General features: G+C 40.2%; 1 protein-coding gene across 1 annotated transcript; it reads left to right on the forward strand.

The window, feature by feature from the left end:
- The first annotated feature begins 2,233 nt into the window (after window positions 1-2,233).
- On the forward strand, window positions 2,234-16,692 carry dnmt3ba (DNA (cytosine-5-)-methyltransferase 3 beta, duplicate a). Its single transcript, XM_041052049.1, has 26 exons — window positions 2,234-2,276; window positions 4,153-4,287; window positions 4,403-4,548; window positions 5,122-5,287; window positions 5,391-7,126; window positions 7,220-7,349; window positions 7,541-7,600; window positions 7,837-7,892; window positions 8,226-8,375; window positions 9,376-9,438; window positions 9,599-9,748; window positions 9,839-9,946; window positions 10,274-10,403; window positions 10,813-10,929; window positions 11,085-11,129; window positions 11,227-11,306; window positions 11,460-11,572; window positions 12,215-12,398; window positions 12,642-12,726; window positions 12,935-13,080; window positions 13,269-13,359; window positions 13,491-13,639; window positions 13,740-13,825; window positions 13,943-14,012; window positions 14,181-14,299; window positions 14,949-16,692. The coding sequence occupies exons 2-26, from the start codon at window positions 4,164-4,166 to the stop codon at window positions 15,088-15,090; spliced, it is 4,446 nt and encodes a 1,481-aa protein (XP_040907983.1). The 5' UTR covers window positions 2,234-2,276; window positions 4,153-4,163; the 3' UTR covers window positions 15,091-16,692.
- Window positions 16,693-17,964: the final 1,272 nt, after the last annotated feature.

Genomic DNA, 17,964 nt, shown 5'->3' on the forward strand with positions numbered 1-17,964 from the left:
CCCTGTGACCCCCTATAGACTACCAGTGGATCTACACTCAAAGCACATGATGTCACAAATGCCTGAAGTTATCTTCATAATGACATCACAAAAAGACAATCAAGGAAAAAAATGTTAGTTTCAGTATTAAAGCAATATTTCACTTTGTAAGAGCATTTTCACATCAAGGGTTGCACACCTCAGGATCACTCCATAAATATTGTCCACGTCAGCGCCCCTGAGGACGCAGAGCCATCAGTGGTCGGCCTTTGTGGTCCTGCCTCCAACCATCCACCCACAATTACTCCAAGACTGAGTCCGACATAAATTCAGACGCACACATTAACCCATCAACCTCCTCAATGACTTTCTCTCAGTTACTCTATTTCTACAGCCCATGTATAAAATAGAAATGCTCTGATTCATTCAAGCCATGCAACAGCATTTTACTCAAGTCTGTTTTATGACAGTTTTGCCAATTACTTAAATACGAACACCTCACTCCACATGACACCACTTCTCAGATGCAATTTTCAATTAACAGTTTGCCACAGAAGTTATTAACTTCAAACTTCCTCCATAATCACTCAAAGAGTTGACCTGTACATACATGTTACAAGAGTTGTATTACTCATCTCCTTCTACATTAGGTAAAAACTTATCAATCACTCCTCGTTTTAACTGGAAGCACTTGTGAAACTATAAAAACAGTAATGGACAAACAAAAGTTGCCAGGTTATACTCTCACCATAAACGGTGACCTGCTCCATTTATGGTTGAATTAAAATAATATTGTTATTATTGTCTCAGAAAATTAAAATCAGATTCTCACCTATTTGTATCTGGGATGCAAATCATTATTATATTTGTTGGAACAAGGTTGTGTTTACCGTGATTTGCACAAACCTACCAAACCTAATACTCGCTCACTCACTCATCTGGGGATTTCACAAAATGGCCAAAATAGTCTGTTAGCTGTGCTGAGCAGTTCTCAGACTTTTCTTCAGTCAGTTACACGCTTCTGTCAGTTTCTACCACAGTGAAGCGATATTAAAGTTTCACCGTGAGGAAGTCGTCTTTCTAGTGGGTCTTTCAGTGTTGTAATAACACTCCTTCCATCTTCTGGCTTGCTGACTGGGCCGCCATTACACTGTTACAACACAGCACAGACAGGCCGAAGGAAAACAGGCCTGAAACCAGCTAAACTAACGCCGTTGCGACACAGCCGCCATAACTGCTTCTTTATGAATGCCTGCTTTTCAGTATCGACCATAGTACGTTACCAAGACTTGTCGAATGTCCGCGTTTGTTAGCTTTTATCAAGACATTCTCAAAGTAGGACTTTAGTATTATTTTTTACCTCCATTTTCAATCACCCAGTTTATAGCATAATAATTTAATTCAACATTTGATTGTGATATGTAGCAATGTTAGCCTACACCGTGCTTCGTTTTTAGAAATAAATCTGCGAACTGTTCAGTGGGCTAAGCTAACGATAAATACCGTTACGTTAGCGGCAATATTTGTCGGCTAACTGAAAAACGATAACGTACGGAGATTTCACCAGCGACGCGGCGCTGGCTTTGTATTGGCCTAACAGTTGACCGACCTGGGCTAGTTTTGATAGAGATGGTCGTTATAGCAATGTTAGCCTACACAGTTTTCAGAAACCGAAACCACCTGTGTATATACTAGGTTTGTAAACTAGTATTATTTGTCGGCTAACTTAAAATGAGTAGTGATTCCGTATTAGACAATTGATGTAACCGTCAACTGTATAACTTGCAGACTTATCGGCGACCACCTGAAAATCAGCCAGGTGAGGGTTTTTTTTTTTTTTTTTGCCTGCGATATGGAGTTAACATTTTATTTGTTTTATAACTGATCAGCTCGGGCTAATTTCGAGAGGAGTGCTAGCCTGCACAGTGGTTCGTTTTCTGAAAGAAACAGAAATCTTTACTGGGGAAGGTAGAATTGAATTGGCTAGCAGCCATATTTGTCGGCTAGCTGAAAATCTGTTTTGTGTTTTTTTTTTAATGCGGCACAACACTAATATTATCTGACTCGTGTGCTTCTTTTGATGTAGTAGAAGTTTAGAGCTTAGAAAGCGTGCGGGAGTTCAGTGGTTTAATAGCTAGCAGTCCTTCTACAGGACAGCCTACCGTATTGTCTATCGTCCAATGGATCTTTGCGGGTAATGCGGACGTCACAAGAGCCCGTCTGCCTGTCGGAAAATGTGCTTTCTGATGAAGCATCGAGTCAGGAGGTTCATCTGTGCCTATAGGGGAACAGCCGAGGTAAGCCACCCACAACATATATTTATTCAAAACCAGCCGCGTACAGATTTCGCTATGACTTGCTCTTACAGAGGCGCTCTCCGGATAATACCGCACAGGGTAGTGTTGTTATAGTTTTTTTTTGTCCCGGTCTGTTGTAAATCCAGCCCTCTGCAGCCTCACAAACACAAAGAGCGGCTCATACAAACCCCACGGCGATCAGCAGATGTGATCGTGAGCCGGGGAGGCTTTGGGTTCCACTTGACTTCAATTACTTTCTTGTTGCCGGTAGCTGTAATAACGTGCATATGCGCGGATAGTTGGCTGTAATTACATTTTAATGAACGGCCGTTTGAGTGTATCTCTGTTAGATACTTGTGTCAATGTAAAGACAAAACATAAAGAAAGCTTCCCCCATGTGAAACCAGGCTATAGCTGCAGCACCGTGCATGCAATGAGAAATGTAAAAGGCAAACCCTGGCTATAGAAATGAGTATGCCGGTCAGCGTGTTAGAAGTGCGGTATCACTTTACTGGTGTTGCACTGTATTTGTTCTCCTGTAAGTAAAGTAACAGGATCTTATGTTAAAGCTCAAGTTTCGGTGCCAGCGAAAGTTGTGCAGGGGGACGTTCGCGGCAAAATATAGACAACGCGAGATTTCATTGACGCTTTCTGTACATTGAGGAGAAAGGGGAAGAGAAGCAGCAGCTACAGCGTGGCTCAAGTGTCCCGTAGCACTCAGCCACAGCACAGCTCGGTGCCCTCAATTCACAGATGAGGATGAAAAACGGACAAAAGATGCAAATATAAAAATGATTTTGACAGGAAACCCTCAGCCTTTATCCTCCACAGTCAGTCAGACAATAGGGGATTAGGCAACCCACCCATTGGCCCAGTATCACCCACCACCCCCACCCCTAGAAGTCAGTCATGGGGTAGGGATATACTCTAGCTTTGGCACCACTGACAGCTACAGTACGTTTTTCTAACAATATGAAAAGGTTCTTTTGAAAAAATTAGTTTTGGAAGTGCATACATGACAGAAAATGAGTAATATATGAGTAATATAGTTGAAAAAACTACAGTGATGGTGGTGGCATTGGCTCGTAGAACATCAGGCGTGGGGTGCACATTTAAACAGATAAAAAAATATTACAAATAAATATAATCTTAAAAATAAGAGCACTAGCTAATAAATTATTATTATTAATAATGTCCTTACATCACTAGATGCCCCCACAGTTGGTATTTAGGTAATCATTAGGCCTTATTAAACAATAATGTGACAAGAAACACTCAAACAAATCCACAGAATAAGTTTTTCAGAGGAAGAAAGGTCCATGTCACTTTGTTCTGTACTCTGTGGTACAGTTTGCATGGTAAAGTGGACTGGTAGACCCAAAGGAAGTAGTTTTTATAACTTCCTGGGAGTGTCGATTCAAGAGTGGCTGGATTGAAGGAGTTGGTTGTGGACGTTTAAGGTAAAATCAAGTATAGAGACTTACCTCTCTTTAAAACACACACACACACACCAAAGGCAGCAAGCTACATTGCAAGGTGCTGGCCTAACTATCTGGTGCAAAGTTGGATTTCAACGTTGTGCCCAAGGACACTTAGGTGGAGGGGACGGGCCAGGGATAAAAAAAAAAAAACAAAAACAAAAAAACGCTGTGATTAATGTATGACCCCCTCTAGAATCTGAGTTGTAGCCACAGTCAAAATCAACAAAATATTTTGATTTTATGTTTGTTGTAGATGGAAAAGACAGGATTGAAAGAAAATATAGCTGTGAGGGTTAACCATGAAAATAAGGTTTTAGATTATCTACTTATTCATTCTCAACACTCTGAATTTATAAAAATGCGATTGTGGTTGTTTTTTTTGTTTTTTTCGCTAGGGAGCTGCAAGATGGAAAGTACAGTGGTTGTGACTCCAGACTCCTCCCATGATAAAAGCAGCCGCTTTTATTTGGTCAGCTGGATCAACCGCCTGCTGAAGACAGACTTCAAAGATGTGCGGGAGATGGGTTCAGGTGATTAATCACTATAAGCGCAGCAGCCCTAATGCTATTGAAAAACAGCAAGAAAGTAATTGTCCCTCTGTTTGCACACATTTTGAACTGTCTTAATATATGTATGATCCTCCAGGTGCATGCCACTGCCAGATCATGGACTGGGTTATACCGGGCTCTGTTGACATGACCAAGGTGAAGTTTGATGCACAAGGTGAGGATGACTGTAAGCACAACTTCAGTCTCCTCCATGAGGCCTTCAACAAGAGCGGTATCACAAAGGTATGTACTTTTTCTTTTACTTCTACTTTCACTTTTCTGTTCTGTTTGTAGAAGGAGAGGGAGACAGTTTCCAAAATCTATCCATTATGAGGAAAAAAATCTCAATTACATAATATATGTAGTAGTTATTAGTTATTATATGATACAATGAAAGAGAGCCAAGAGCAATGACTTCCTGGAGTCTCAGCTGGTTGTTTGACAACTAAATAGTGATGAAAAAGACTCTAGAAAGTTACTGCTCTGGGCCAAGAAATAGTTTCAGCATGTAACTCCCACATAAAACCATAATACTTACTATACCAAATACTTAGTGCTACAGATATGAGAGTGGTATGAATCTTCCTATCTAACTCTTTGCAAGAAGACTTTTGCAAGAAGTCCTTTAATACTTGTCAACTAGAAGAATTGATGCTGAAAAATCCAAGGTTATCACAGGGGAGTTTAATTTGAATTACTGACTTCTTCAGGGCAATGATGTGTATTCAAGTGTAGGTTTTTGGTTGTTCAGGATGGCAGTTATGTTAATTTCTAAACTTTGCAATGTCTTTTTTGTCTTTTTTTGTCTTAATTTAGACCATTCCAGTTGAGGAGCTCATAAAAGGGGATTGTAAAAGCAACTTTGAGATGCTGAAGTGGTTCAAAGCTTTCTACACATTGAATGTGAAAAGTAAAGAATACGACCCTGTGAAAGCTCGGGACAGCCATGATATCAGCCCTATTGTGGCATCTCCACAATCACGTAATTTCTTTCACTATGATAATAAAATAAGGCAGCATATTCTGTTTTGATCATCACATTTACAGTGCTTGTGCAGTAATTATTTGTTCTCTTTCCTTGTCAGGGAGCTCTACATTGGAATCAGACGTGGAAGAGAATGGCACTAAAACGCCAAATAAATTCCCTTACACTGAAAAGTGGAAGGATATTTTTGATTGGGCTGAACGTAGTACTCTCGGAGAGCAATATACCTACTGCCGTACTTGTGCCAGAAACCTGAGCACATTTCATAAAGGCCTGTTTGAGCTTAGGCGACACGTGGAAACAAAGAAACACAAGAAAGGGGCTGAAATTTCCCAGAGTGATGGCCTGCAAAGCCAACACTCTGAACCGCTGCCCTGTAGTGATGCAGCCATCCGATTTATTAACAAACACTGTTACAACAGCTCTGCTAAAGGTGAACAGGTGTCTAGACATTTTGCACGCTGCAAGCTGGGGCTGCGGTACCCCAACGATATTGCATCTGTTTGCCAGCACACTCCTTACTGTATATACATTTATGGAGGGGTAACAGCGGAAAAGGATGACACTGTCTCTGTGGTCCTTGTTGGTTTTTTTGATGTCGAGGCTGGCAGGCACTGCATCCGGTTTCTAGATGCTCTTGAGTCAGTGGATGAATCAGGAGATCAAACAGCGGCAGCAGTGGGGGAGACCTTGGAGAAATTTGGGTTACCCACAGATAACCTTGTCGCTGCTTATTTCAGTGGTAATGGTGTGGCCTTGGAGCAGATTTGCTCACAGCTCAGGAAACTCAACCCGAACATAATAGTGTTAGGAGGGCTGTACACCATCGCTGATGTTGCTTGCCATGCTGGGGTTAAGCAGCTCTCCAATCAGGCTCAAGAGCTGATGGCAGACATCCATGCCCACTACCTCTCCTGCTCTACGAAGAATGACAACCTCAAGGCTCTTTTTGGCTCAGACAACACTGTGGACAGTCCATCATTCAATATCAACACCGGCTGCCTTAACTTTTGCAGATTAGTAACAAGCATCTTGGAAATATGGACAGATCTGATATTGTACTTCAGCTCTTGTGACAAGGATGATGACAAAGCCAAGTTAATCTGCTCCCAGCTGCAGGATCCCAAAATCAGGGCAACATTTATGTTCCTGGAGCAGGCCTTAAAGCCTTTGCACAGTTTCCAAAGGCATCTACAAACACAGGAGGGAGTTCTCCAAGCTGATTTGCAGCTCATCCTAGAAGAAGCCAGTAACCTGCTGTGTACCTACACTTCCTACTTCCTTCATCCTCAAGCTGCTGTTCGCTTCGTCAAGGAACGTGATGCCCAAATCCTTAAGAATGAGAAGTTCCACCTGTCAAGCCCCGAACTCAATCTGGGTGGGAAAGCTGTGGAAGACTTCCTGAAGGAGTCTCAGGCTGCAGAGGCATTGCCACTGCTGAAAGAGGAGGTGTTGTCTTTCTACATTGCACTCACAGGTTGCATTGCAGAGGAGCTGCCCCTAAGTGATGGGTTGCTAAGGAGCATAGCTCAGCTGCTGAACCCCCAGAGCAGGCTGAAAGTGACAGGGAAAGCAGTAGGGGAGCTTGGGACCAAGCTGGGAATCTGCAGCTCCCCTGAGGAGGTCAACCAGCTCACAAGTGAATTCCTTGAGTATCAGCTGGCTGAGGAGGGAGAGGGTGAAGAGGGAGAGAAGAATCACTCAGCAGAGGTTTCACTGGAGAAGCACTGGGCCGGCTTACTGAGGGACACCAAGCAGACAGTCTTCAGAAAGCTTGTTTTGACTCTGTTGTCTCTCCCCTGTCCACCACTTGATGCGCATCAAGTTTTTACTCAGGTATGTAAACTCAGAGCTGTATTAACAAATTTTGTCAGTGTTTGTGTTTAGTGTTTGATTAATTTTGTGCACTTGCTGTATTTCTTGTCTCAGGCCTTAGAGAATGGAGATGATGGACTGTTCTCTGACAGTGAAGCTGTAATAGAAAGTGAGTGTGACGCCACGTCTGACGGCACTGCCTCTGACAGCACCAGCAACAAAGACTTCCCAGTACACACTAAAGGTAAGAAAGATAATCAAGTAAATTAAACAAGTTAAATTTGCATCTAACTTAATTTAATAATATGAAAAATAAGCCACCTTTCATGAAATGATGACAATGATCCGTATAATGTTCATGTAAATGAGGTGAAGAAGTGTATAAGAAATCACTGCATTTGATAATTTGATGTTATTTACACTTTTGTTTTCTAGAACTCAATGGCCTTAATGTGAGCGTGAAGCCGTGTGAAGTCCGCCTTATAAAGATGGATTGTAAGAAAAACAATTTTTATATATATTTTTTGGAATAATATAAATTATTAAAGTTTAATTTTACTCATATACATTTGTTTTGTAAATTGGTGAAAGTCTTACTGTAGAATTTTAGCTGAGAAATTGACATCATCCCCCAGACTATCAGTTTTTAAGAGGTCAGAACACAGTTATCACCTCTCTGATCTTAACACTAAAACTTACTGTGCTACAACACTTTTTGTTTCTTTTCAAAGATCCCATGAATGAATACGACAGTCTCCCTGAAGAGAATGGTGCCTTTTGGAAAGAGGTAACAAATATCCCTCTCTGCCATTCTTTTGTTTCTCAGTCTATTACATCCACATGGAAAAGAAGCAACTTGGTTTAAAAAGAATTAAGATTGCCGGTGACAAAATCAGACCCTAAATGCTATCAATGATAGCTGAAGCCAGAACAGTACAGAAAAAGCATCATATTTGGCTTCATTTAAAATTCTTAAATGTAGCTTCTGTAAAAAAAAAAACAAACAAAAAAAAAACCCCTCCACTCTTCAGTCCCTCTCATCCACTTGCAGTCTTTTGTCCTTGCTTCTTTATTCTTTTCATCTTTATGGCGAACTTAATGAGAGTGTGTTGTCCTTTAGGGGACCAGTAGGGGAGGTTTTGGCCGGGAGAGCAGCTTGCGCCAGAAGCCACAGGCCCGTAAAGTGTTTCAGGCTGGTGCTAACACCTGGTCCAAACCCATAGGTCTTGATAAGGACAGCAAAAAGGGTCTGGAGTCCCAAGATGAGGTGGTAGGTATACTCAAGTATACTACCAGAGTACCCATGACAGGCCTCTCTGACCTCTGAAATGCTAGAACTAGAACAAAATAAATATACCTGGATTTACCCTACAGCAGGTGACTGTTGACACAATGACAGTCAAGTATCTGACATTTTGATTACAACCAGGTTTGAAGCTTGTATTTTTATCAAAGTTGAAGTTTTTTGAATTTCAATATCAAATTGAATATCTTCAGCAATTTTAGATAACAAATGCTGTAAATAACATTAAATTACAACTAAAATCCGAGGAATAAGATTTAAAGATTACATATTGGCAGAGGCATATTTGCTATCAGACCAGTAGCAAACACCGTTGCTGCAGTTAGCCGCTGTAGCCAGGAAGCTCATCGACTCACAATGGGCAAGTGCTAGTTTTAGGTAGCAAAAATTTACTGGAACTTAGTGAAGTTTTTATTTTATTTTTTTAACTTTATGTATTTTCCATACAGGATAGCAAACTGAATATCTTTGGGATTTGGACCTTTGGTTGGACAAAACAAAACACTGCTGAGGACACTATCTGTGTGAAATTAAAACAGACATTTTTCAATTTGTAGACCAATTAATTTCATATGAATCATTCACCTGTTGCCAAGTCAGATTAGATAAAGCAAAAGTTGGATAACTCATCTTCCCAACTACTATGCTGGATCCATGTTTAAATTCAATTTAAATGATTAGTTCGAAACCACAATTGTTTGTTATTGGATGTTTCCATTTAGCTGCTCTGAACAAAACGAATGTTAATTTCTTAACAACGAAGCTCACTTGCTTTTAACAAATTCACTCCTCCATTTCATCTGAAATTCAATATCAAAAATAATTACGATGTAAGTGATTAACTGCCTTTACCTGCCATCAACTACAATTACAGTAATGTTTATTCTGGACGAAATACACAGGTCCTCTCCCAAATTCCTCTTTACCTTCGACTAACAGTAAATGTCTAAATGTGGCTGACTTTCAGCAAGAAGAGTCGTCACCGTCCAGTAAATCTACACCAAGAGGACGACGGAAAAACGCCTACCAGGTAAATATGTTACAGTTACAGGAAAAAGCCCACAGAACACAAAGTCTGCTCATCAAACATGTTATAAAAAATATCCGTTAGATTTGTTCTTTCTGCTTTTAGATGAAAATGCAGTTTTGAATAATATCTGCTTTTCATGTTGTTTTTTTGACATCTTCAGGATGGGAAAGGGTTTCTGACAGGTGAGCTGGTGTGGGGGAAAGTGAAGGGGTTTTCCTGGTGGCCTGGGATGGTGATGCCTTTGAAAACCAAGTCGGCTCCCCCGGGCATGCGGAGGGTGGAGTGGTTCGGAGACGGGATGTTCTCTGAGGTTAGAAGTTACAGTGCATGTGCTCCAGCTGCAGAAACACTGCACATGTGTTGAGTTGGATTTTGACATTATTATTGCTTTCTGTTGCAGATCTATACGGAGGGTCTACTGGCATTTAGCGCCTTCTCCAGGTGCTTCTGCAAAAATTCCTTTGCCAGCTTGCCCATCTACAAAGAAGCCATCTACCAAATTATCGAGGTAAGAGAACACAGCTGTCACTAAAGCAAAACATTTAGCACCTCATCCTGTTCCACAGGACTGACATCTGCTATCTCCTCTGCACAATTTCTCTTCCTACACATCTTCTTAACAACAACGGCAACTTTTTTTTTCTTGTCCACCTTCTAACAAAGGTTTGGTCAACTCAGAAGATACAGAATGAAGTCAGTTCTAATTACTGTGCACATCATAAGGGATTATTTCAAAGATGTCTCATGCATCATGGTGTCAGGCACATTGCTCAGAATCACTTCAGGGAAATGTTTCACTAATCCTCCAGAGTCTGATTACACCTGTAATGTGCAGTTGGCAGGTGAGAGATGTGGGAAGTCTTTTGCTGAGGCGGGAGGAAATAAAGAAAAAGAGCTGAAGCTGATGCTGGACTGGGCTTTTGAAGGATTTCTGCCCACAGGACCTGAAGGATTTGTACCTCCTGGTATGCGCACATAAAAAAAGGACTGAAATACACAGTGCTTTATTTCCAAAATATTTTCTAGCTGCCTTAAACACATCAGAGAGAGTTTTTCCTCATGACCAGCTCTGTGGCATTTTTGCATACATTATGTCCTTATTTCTCTAACTTCTTTTTGTTCACTTTTAATGGCCATGCAACCAGACTCAGTGGAATTTGTTTTCGGTATAGCATGGAAATAATTGCTTGTTACACAATGTCAGTGGCACAACATAATTTATCACACAGTGAATAATAATATTCCTAGATGGACAATATAGAACTGCATGTATCATAAGGCAGTTATAGGTCAATAGATGCTATTAAAAAAATTTTTTGTGTTTTATTTTTTTCATGAACTTACTCCTGATTCTGTCTTTTTCTGATCTTCAAGATTCTGCTGCACATTTTGAGTCCTCAGACTCTGCCTCATCCGACTACCAGCCCCCACCAAAAAGGAAATACGTTTTTAAAAATAAGGCAACTGCACCTGCCATCACTTATAGCAGAGGTATGTATTATTTTTGTCCACATTTAGTACACAAACATAACAAACTCTCATGAGTGTAAACATTTGGAGAACATAGTAGATTCAGAGCGGGTTGGATTTCATTATTACCATTATTGTTTCCTATGTGTGATTTCTTTTCATATTTCACTTTACAGAATCAATGATTGGAAAGGTCAAAGAGAACGGTAAAAAAATTGAAGGTAAGTTTTGCATGTGAACACGGAAGAAGTTTGGGATTCAAAATCTTAATTATAAACGTAAAGTTCTTAATTCTAAGGGGATGGTTTGTTATTTCAGATTTTTGTTTGTCTTGTGGATCATCTGAGATTGAAGTGCAGCACCCATTGTTTGAAGGTGGTCTTTGTCTAAAATGCAAGGTAATCTAACAACCCAATGATCTATCTTTGTCTGCTTCAATGTGGTTTGCTTTACTCCATCCCAGCCCAGTTTGTAAATGTCTAACCTGCATCCAAAACACAGCTGCCATTAACATCCGAAACGCTGCAAAACAACATTGTCACTGTCTGCAGGAGAACTTCACAGAAACACTCTACCGCTACGATGAAGATGGCTACCAGTCGTATTGCACCGTGTGCTGTGCCGGCTTAGAGGTCATTCTGTGTGGCAACGCTAGCTGCTGCAGGTAAACACTGCTCAGGTTATTGGGCCAGGATATTGACAATTATTGTTTATCACTGCAACTGAATTTCAAATTTTTAAAAATGTTTAGCACCGTTAAAAGTATGCTGAATTAGCTATTAGCAGTTCTGATTTGCAAAGTCAGGTAAGTTCCAGAGTATAAGGATTATTTTTATATGATTTCTTTCTTATGGACGTTTAATCACAATGGACATTTAGAATAATGATAGCCATGGGAATTGGAAGTCACACGGTATCTAAAATTATGCGTATGTATCATGTCAGTGTGGTCAGATTTAACTGGGTTATGACTTCAAAGTGGGTACGGTCTTTGACAGAAATTATAAGCTGTGTCATAGTCACGGCTGCAGCTTTAACTGCTGCAAAATCAACTAGGCACAGTGCAGAAACTAGTCCCCTAACTCAGTCCCTTTCAGCTCATGCCATATCTTTGCTTCACATCTCCAGCCTGAATTTCAACATTGTAAATTACTTACAAATAACCAATAGCAAGAATGGTCAATGACAACTGGTCAGTCTCTTTACCTTCAGTTGGATGGCTCATGCATACCACTAATTTCTTTTTTGTGTCTGCATCGTTTTCTAGTTCTCGCTTATGTTCTTGGGGTTTCTCCGTCTCTCCCAGGTGTTTCTGTAAGGACTGCCTGGACGTCCTCGTGGGCCCCGGAACCTTTGACAAGCTGAAAGATGTCGACCCCTGGAGCTGCTACATGTGCAAGCCGTCACAGTGTGAAGGAATCCTCAAACTCAGACCAGACTGGAGTGTTAAGGTCCAAGACTTCTTTGCCAACAACAGCGCCATGGAGTTTGTACGTACCACATTGCCCTAACAAAACACATTTCTAGTTTACATGTTGGACAGTTTGCACATTTCTAAAATCTGAATGCCAGCGCTAACTGTAATAGTTCCAGTGTGGACTTACACGTAATTATCTGAATGTTTCACACTCTTAACTAGTGGGTACACAATAAGTGTTTTTGCTCCACTTGCCTTTAAATAACTAACTGGTGCTGTGGTGCTGAAAGTTGTCTGTTTACCTTTTTAATCACAGGAGCCTCACAGAGTTTACCCCTCCATCCCCGCTGATCAGCGCAGACCACTCAAGGTGCTCTCACTTTTTGACGGCATTGCAACAGGTTGGTTCTTCACGCTTTAGTCATGTAAAATGTAGTTTTGTTTTCAGACAAGCTCATGCAGCCTTTCTGGCACTTTGTCTACTGAGGAGGAGCCTTTCTCGAGCTTCAGTCAGAGCCACCTGAACCAAAAGCACACATTTAATGGGAAAACAATGATGGAGTTCAACTTGCAAGTAAGCTTGCTTTAACTGCTGTGGCATCATGACAGGATACCTGGTGCTCAAAGACCTGGGCTTGAAGATCGAGCGCTACATTGCTTCAGAGATCTGTGACGATTCAATCGCTGTGGGGATGATCAAGCACGAGGGAAAGATCGAATACGTCAATGATGTTCGCACCATCACAAGGAAACACGTGAGTACAAACTGCAGTGAGATTAATCATGCTGTTTATCTGTGCATGCCACACTAACCACTGAAAACTCATCTATACTCACCTTTAACTGTGCAGTCATTCAGTTTGTGTATTAACGTTTGCACCAAAGAAGCTAAAAGCTGTATAGCATGTGAACTGAACTGACTCTCTGTAGTTGTGTGTTGCAGCTGGCTGAATGGGGTCCTTTTGATCTCCTGATTGGAGGCAGTCCGTGTAACGACCTGTCCATGGTCAACCCTCTTCGAAAAGGATTATTTGGTATGCAGCTTTCAAACTTCTGTTAAAGGCTGATGCAATACTGGAGAAAATAAAGCCACTGTAGGTTACAGCATCCTCTACCACATAAACTTTAATAACTCTCTCTGTTCCTCTCTCTGTTTGTCCTGCAGAGGGTACGGGAAGGCTCTTTTTTGAGTTCTACCGCATTCTGACCTTGCTGAAGCCGAAGGAGGGCGATGACCGTCCGTTCTTCTGGTTGTTTGAGAACGTGGTCTTTATGAGTGCCAACGACAAATCAGACATATGCAGATTCCTTGAGGTGATTATACAGTATTTGATTATAGCTGAAAGTATCCCGTCGGCCCAACGGCAGGGATCAGGCTGCATCATTATTTGAGTCCTCTCTTTTGTTTTTCCAGTGTAATCCGATTCTCATCGATGCAGTCAAAGTCAGTCCTGCTCACAGAGCACGCTACTTTTGGGGAAACCTCCCTGGCATGAACAGGTACATACTAATACGCTATCATAATCCTTTCTTCACTCAGATTCTCACGCTGAAAGACAAAATTAATTTCGTAAAAAAAATCTGTTCAGTCACATGTCTGTGTTTATTTCTCTTTAGGCCTCTCGCTACATCTTTAGACGACAAAGTGACTCTCCAGGATTGTCTGGAAGTCGGACGCATGGCAAAGGTAGAAGCTTTTAGTTTGCTGTGTGTGTAAGATAGATTATAACTTGTGTCAGAACCATCAGAGCTGTACATTAGAAATTATTACCATTACATTAGAAATTATTATACCTTCTCTGAAAAAAATGGTTCATAAAATTGTGAAATTCTTTTTTGTTGTCTCTTTCTGCAGTTTGACAAAGTCCGCACCATCACAACAAAGTCTAACTCCATAAGACAGGGGAAGATGGGACCGCTACCTGTCTCCATGAATGGAAAGGAGGACTATCTGTGGTGCACTGAAATGGAACAGTAAGTATTTCTGAGATTTAACACTTTCTTGCAACAACATTGTTTGCATTATAGCTACACTCTCACTCACTCTTTCCTGTGGAAATTACTATGAACAAGCTAAAATGAAAGCTGACTATGTAACTGTATCTCCCTCTGCCAGCAGTACCTGTCCAGGTAGTGGCTCTCTCATATGGTGGCGTTTCTGATGCTCTAAAAATACTATTTTGTAACACAAGCATTATAAATAGACATTATAAACTTTAAACAGTATTAAAAAAAACAGTAAAGAGTATGCGCCAGGCTGATAAGTAGTAGTCGTATCATTAATTTCAAGCAGCTTCAAAGATAAGTTCAGCGTGAAACAGTCTTAGGGACGTCCTGGTGGGCTGGTGGCTAATATGCATAGCATATCTATCTGTCTGTATCTACACGCTGTGTGTTGCTATCTGTTAAAGGCAAAATGAAACAGAGCGAAAAAAAACAAGTTGGGCTGGATGCTAACATTCTCTGTACATGTGGAAAACAAAAGGAACTTGGGGGCCTTCTCTTAAGCAACGTACTTATAAGCATTTTGGCCAAGTTTTTGAGTTACATTTCAGACACAGCACGATATAGATCATCTGATGTTTTGTAACTTTAGCATTTTCCATGTGGTTGCCTCTTTTAGGATCTTTGGTTTCCCCAAACACTACACGGACGTGAATAACATGGGCCGGATGCAAAGGCAGAAAGTCCTGGGTCGCTCCTGGAGTGTCCCCGTTATTCGCCACCTCTTCGCCCCGCTGAAGGATTATTTTGAATGTGAATAACAACTCTGAAGTGAATCCTCATGTCAGAGCAGCACCGGTAAACCGACTGCCTTATCCTGCCCTTGGTAGTTCAAACTCTCCAATCTTTTTTTCTGAAAGACTTAACTTAGTATTTACTTTTTTGACTTTACAAACTGCTCCTTTAATTCTGTGAGCTGTCACTCATCCAACATCCAATATCACCAGCAGGCACCGACACTTTTCAGTTTTTTTCCCATGTTTCCTTTGATAAAGGATGGCGCTGTGATCAAACAGTGACGTTACTCTGAACGCGGGTCTGTATCATGAAGCGAGATTAGACAGTTAGCCAGCTATCTTTGGGCTTAACTCGGATTTTCCAGTATCATGAGGCTGGCTCACTTTTAGTCAGGATAGATCATCATGTCCACCTACCGCAGGGCTAACCTACACCAGAACAGGTTAACCTGAGAGGATCAGAGCTGAGCTCGCGTCGTGATAAAGGCCCCAGGTCTCTACCTCAACACTGATTTATCGGTTAAAAATCTGCAGTTACACATTTTTTATCTCTATTAATTTATGAAAAATGTTAACTTTGTTTTCTTTCTACATGTATTTTATACGGTTTTATTGTGTGATCTTACCAGGTGTTTTAAATCTGATCTAATCACTTTCATCATTAGCCGCAACTGATTTTATTGTTTTTACGTCTTGAGTGAATCAGGAGGTCAGTTTTTTAAATCTGCTTTTTAATACATTTTTTATCCAAATTACATCAATCTCTCTGTGGTGCAACAGTGACTTTGTCCAAAATGGCCTCACTGGTTTTGCATTGGTGCTCACATTTTATCTTAAGGACTGTTATTTATGACCAAAAACTAACAACCAAAAATGTTTTTGCGGCTACTTGCTGAAACAAACTGTGACTCTTAACAATATTTCAACTGGAGTGTCTTTGATATCACTGTAGTTAGGACAATACTGCAGAGGGCTGACTTACACATAATGTAAACTGTCCTGTACTGTAGGAGACACGTACCTTTAAGGATCATAACCATGGTTTTGCACATTTGATCCCTTTAATAACAGTGTGTGTGTTCTCTAAAACAAAAAAAAAAAGCCAGCTGTATTTTACAGCGCACTGTAGGTTCTAGACTGAAAAAGTAAAGGCACGGTTCTTTGTTAAAGTACAAAAGTTAAAAAGCTTTTATTATTGTGGTTTCATTTTCAAAAAGAAGACAAACAAGATAATTAAAACGTATACATGTGCTGGACAAAGGATGTATTTATTTTTCCTCCCAAGTTCTGTAAATACTCGGGCTGCAGCTGGCGATTATCTCCATTATCATCTGATCTGTCTGCTGTTTTCTCAATTTATTGTTTTGCCAGTAAAACAAGCTTTTATTATCGTGGTTTCATTTTCAAAGAGAAGACAGACACTTTATCTTCCTCAGGGTCCAACAATAACACAAACAAACAGGTGAACACTCGGGCTGCAGCTGACGATTATCTCCATTATCGACGGCAGTTTTCTCGATTTACTGTTTTGCCAATACAGAAAACTGTGGAAAAAGTCTGTAAAAGTTTCCCGAAGCAGTAAATCTTATTGTAAATATTACTTACAATAAATAGAAATTAAGAAAACTAAAATTTAAAAAACTATGAAAAAATAAGGCAAAATAAGAGATTATGATCAATCGATGACCTTGATGATCATGTTGCCACAACAATAAAAGCTTTAACATTAGTACTTGTAACACAGTATAACAAAGCGGTGAGCCTTAATCTGATGCAGCTGGTGCTTCCTTCATTGTTTCTGTCTCATACACTGAACACTGAGTCTGTGATATTTAAGCAAAGTTATACATCAGTAATGTTGTCATGTAAACTGTATTTAACTGCTTGAGACTTGATGACTGTTTTAGCTGCAACTCTTTTAAATGCAAGAAATTATCAAGGCAAAGCTAAATAAGACGGTATGAAAAAGCTAATCACGTGAAAAACCACGGACAAAATACAGGATACAACCATGAAACTGAAATAATCTCAGATACTTTTAAAGCTCCTAACGTTATTTCATCCTGCTTCTTCTACTCATAAATTTGTATTTAATTCCAGCTGTTTTTAGAGCAAAATGTCATTTTAATCCAAAAACTATTTTCATATTTTTTTATCTGTGATGGCAGGATGTGCTTAGTCAAATATCACGGTAAACTGAATATTTTTGGGTTTTAGACTTTAAAGACGTCACTTTGTGCTCCAGGACATTGTGACAAGCATTTTTCATACTTTCTGATATTTTAAAGGGCATCGGTTCATTGAGAAAATAATTGGCAAATTGATCAGTATTGAAAAAAAAAACAATTTATTTGCAGCCCTGCTATAACATCAATGTAAGATCTAGTGGTTTGTTAACGACATGGTCGGCTGTAATGTTTACTGCTGTCGGTGCACGCGCAAATCTCAGCGAGACTTGACCCAACATTAGTTTGCATGAGTGTCACATTTTTGTTTTTGTTTTCCTTAACGTTTGGTGTGATTTTGTGTAATCGACAGTTTATGTAATCCTCATACAACATCGTCAGTACTGTTCAGGTGTCCCTACATTAAGATTTAGGCACACCTGTGTGTCTGTTGTTCAAGTGGGTGATTTTTATCTTTACTGAAAGTTCAGATAGTGTTGGTGCCTTAGGTCTGAATCACCGTTAGTTTTCCTGTGGTTCACCATTCGTTACTCTTCACTGTGTCTGTCCGTGCAGTGAAATCAGACTGTTCTGATATCTTTACCTCATTGACTGTTTGACCTTCTGTTTCCAGATGGTGCTACGCTAACGGTGCTAACTTTGCATGTACATTTTTGGCACCAGCTAAAACTGAACTTTTCCTGTAGGTTTTTTTTTTGTTCGTTTTTACAGT

This window comes from Toxotes jaculatrix, chromosome 2, assembly GCF_017976425.1.
Source record: "Toxotes jaculatrix isolate fToxJac2 chromosome 2, fToxJac2.pri, whole genome shotgun sequence".
Lineage (NCBI taxonomy): Eukaryota > Metazoa > Chordata > Actinopteri > Toxotidae > Toxotes > Toxotes jaculatrix.

Excerpts from the sequence above, each read along its gene's own strand:
- dnmt3ba (XM_041052049.1), top strand. The coding sequence starts at position 4,164 with ATGGAAAGTACAGTGGTTGTGACTCCAGACTCCTCCCATGATAAAAGC. Across the intron at positions 9,439-9,598 it reads GACGGAAAAACGCCTACCAG|GATGGGAAAGGGTTTCTGAC; the intron begins GTAAATATGTTA and ends TGACATCTTCAG. Across the intron at positions 12,399-12,641 it reads ACAACAGCGCCATGGAGTTT|GAGCCTCACAGAGTTTACCC; the intron begins GTACGTACCACA and ends TTTTAATCACAG.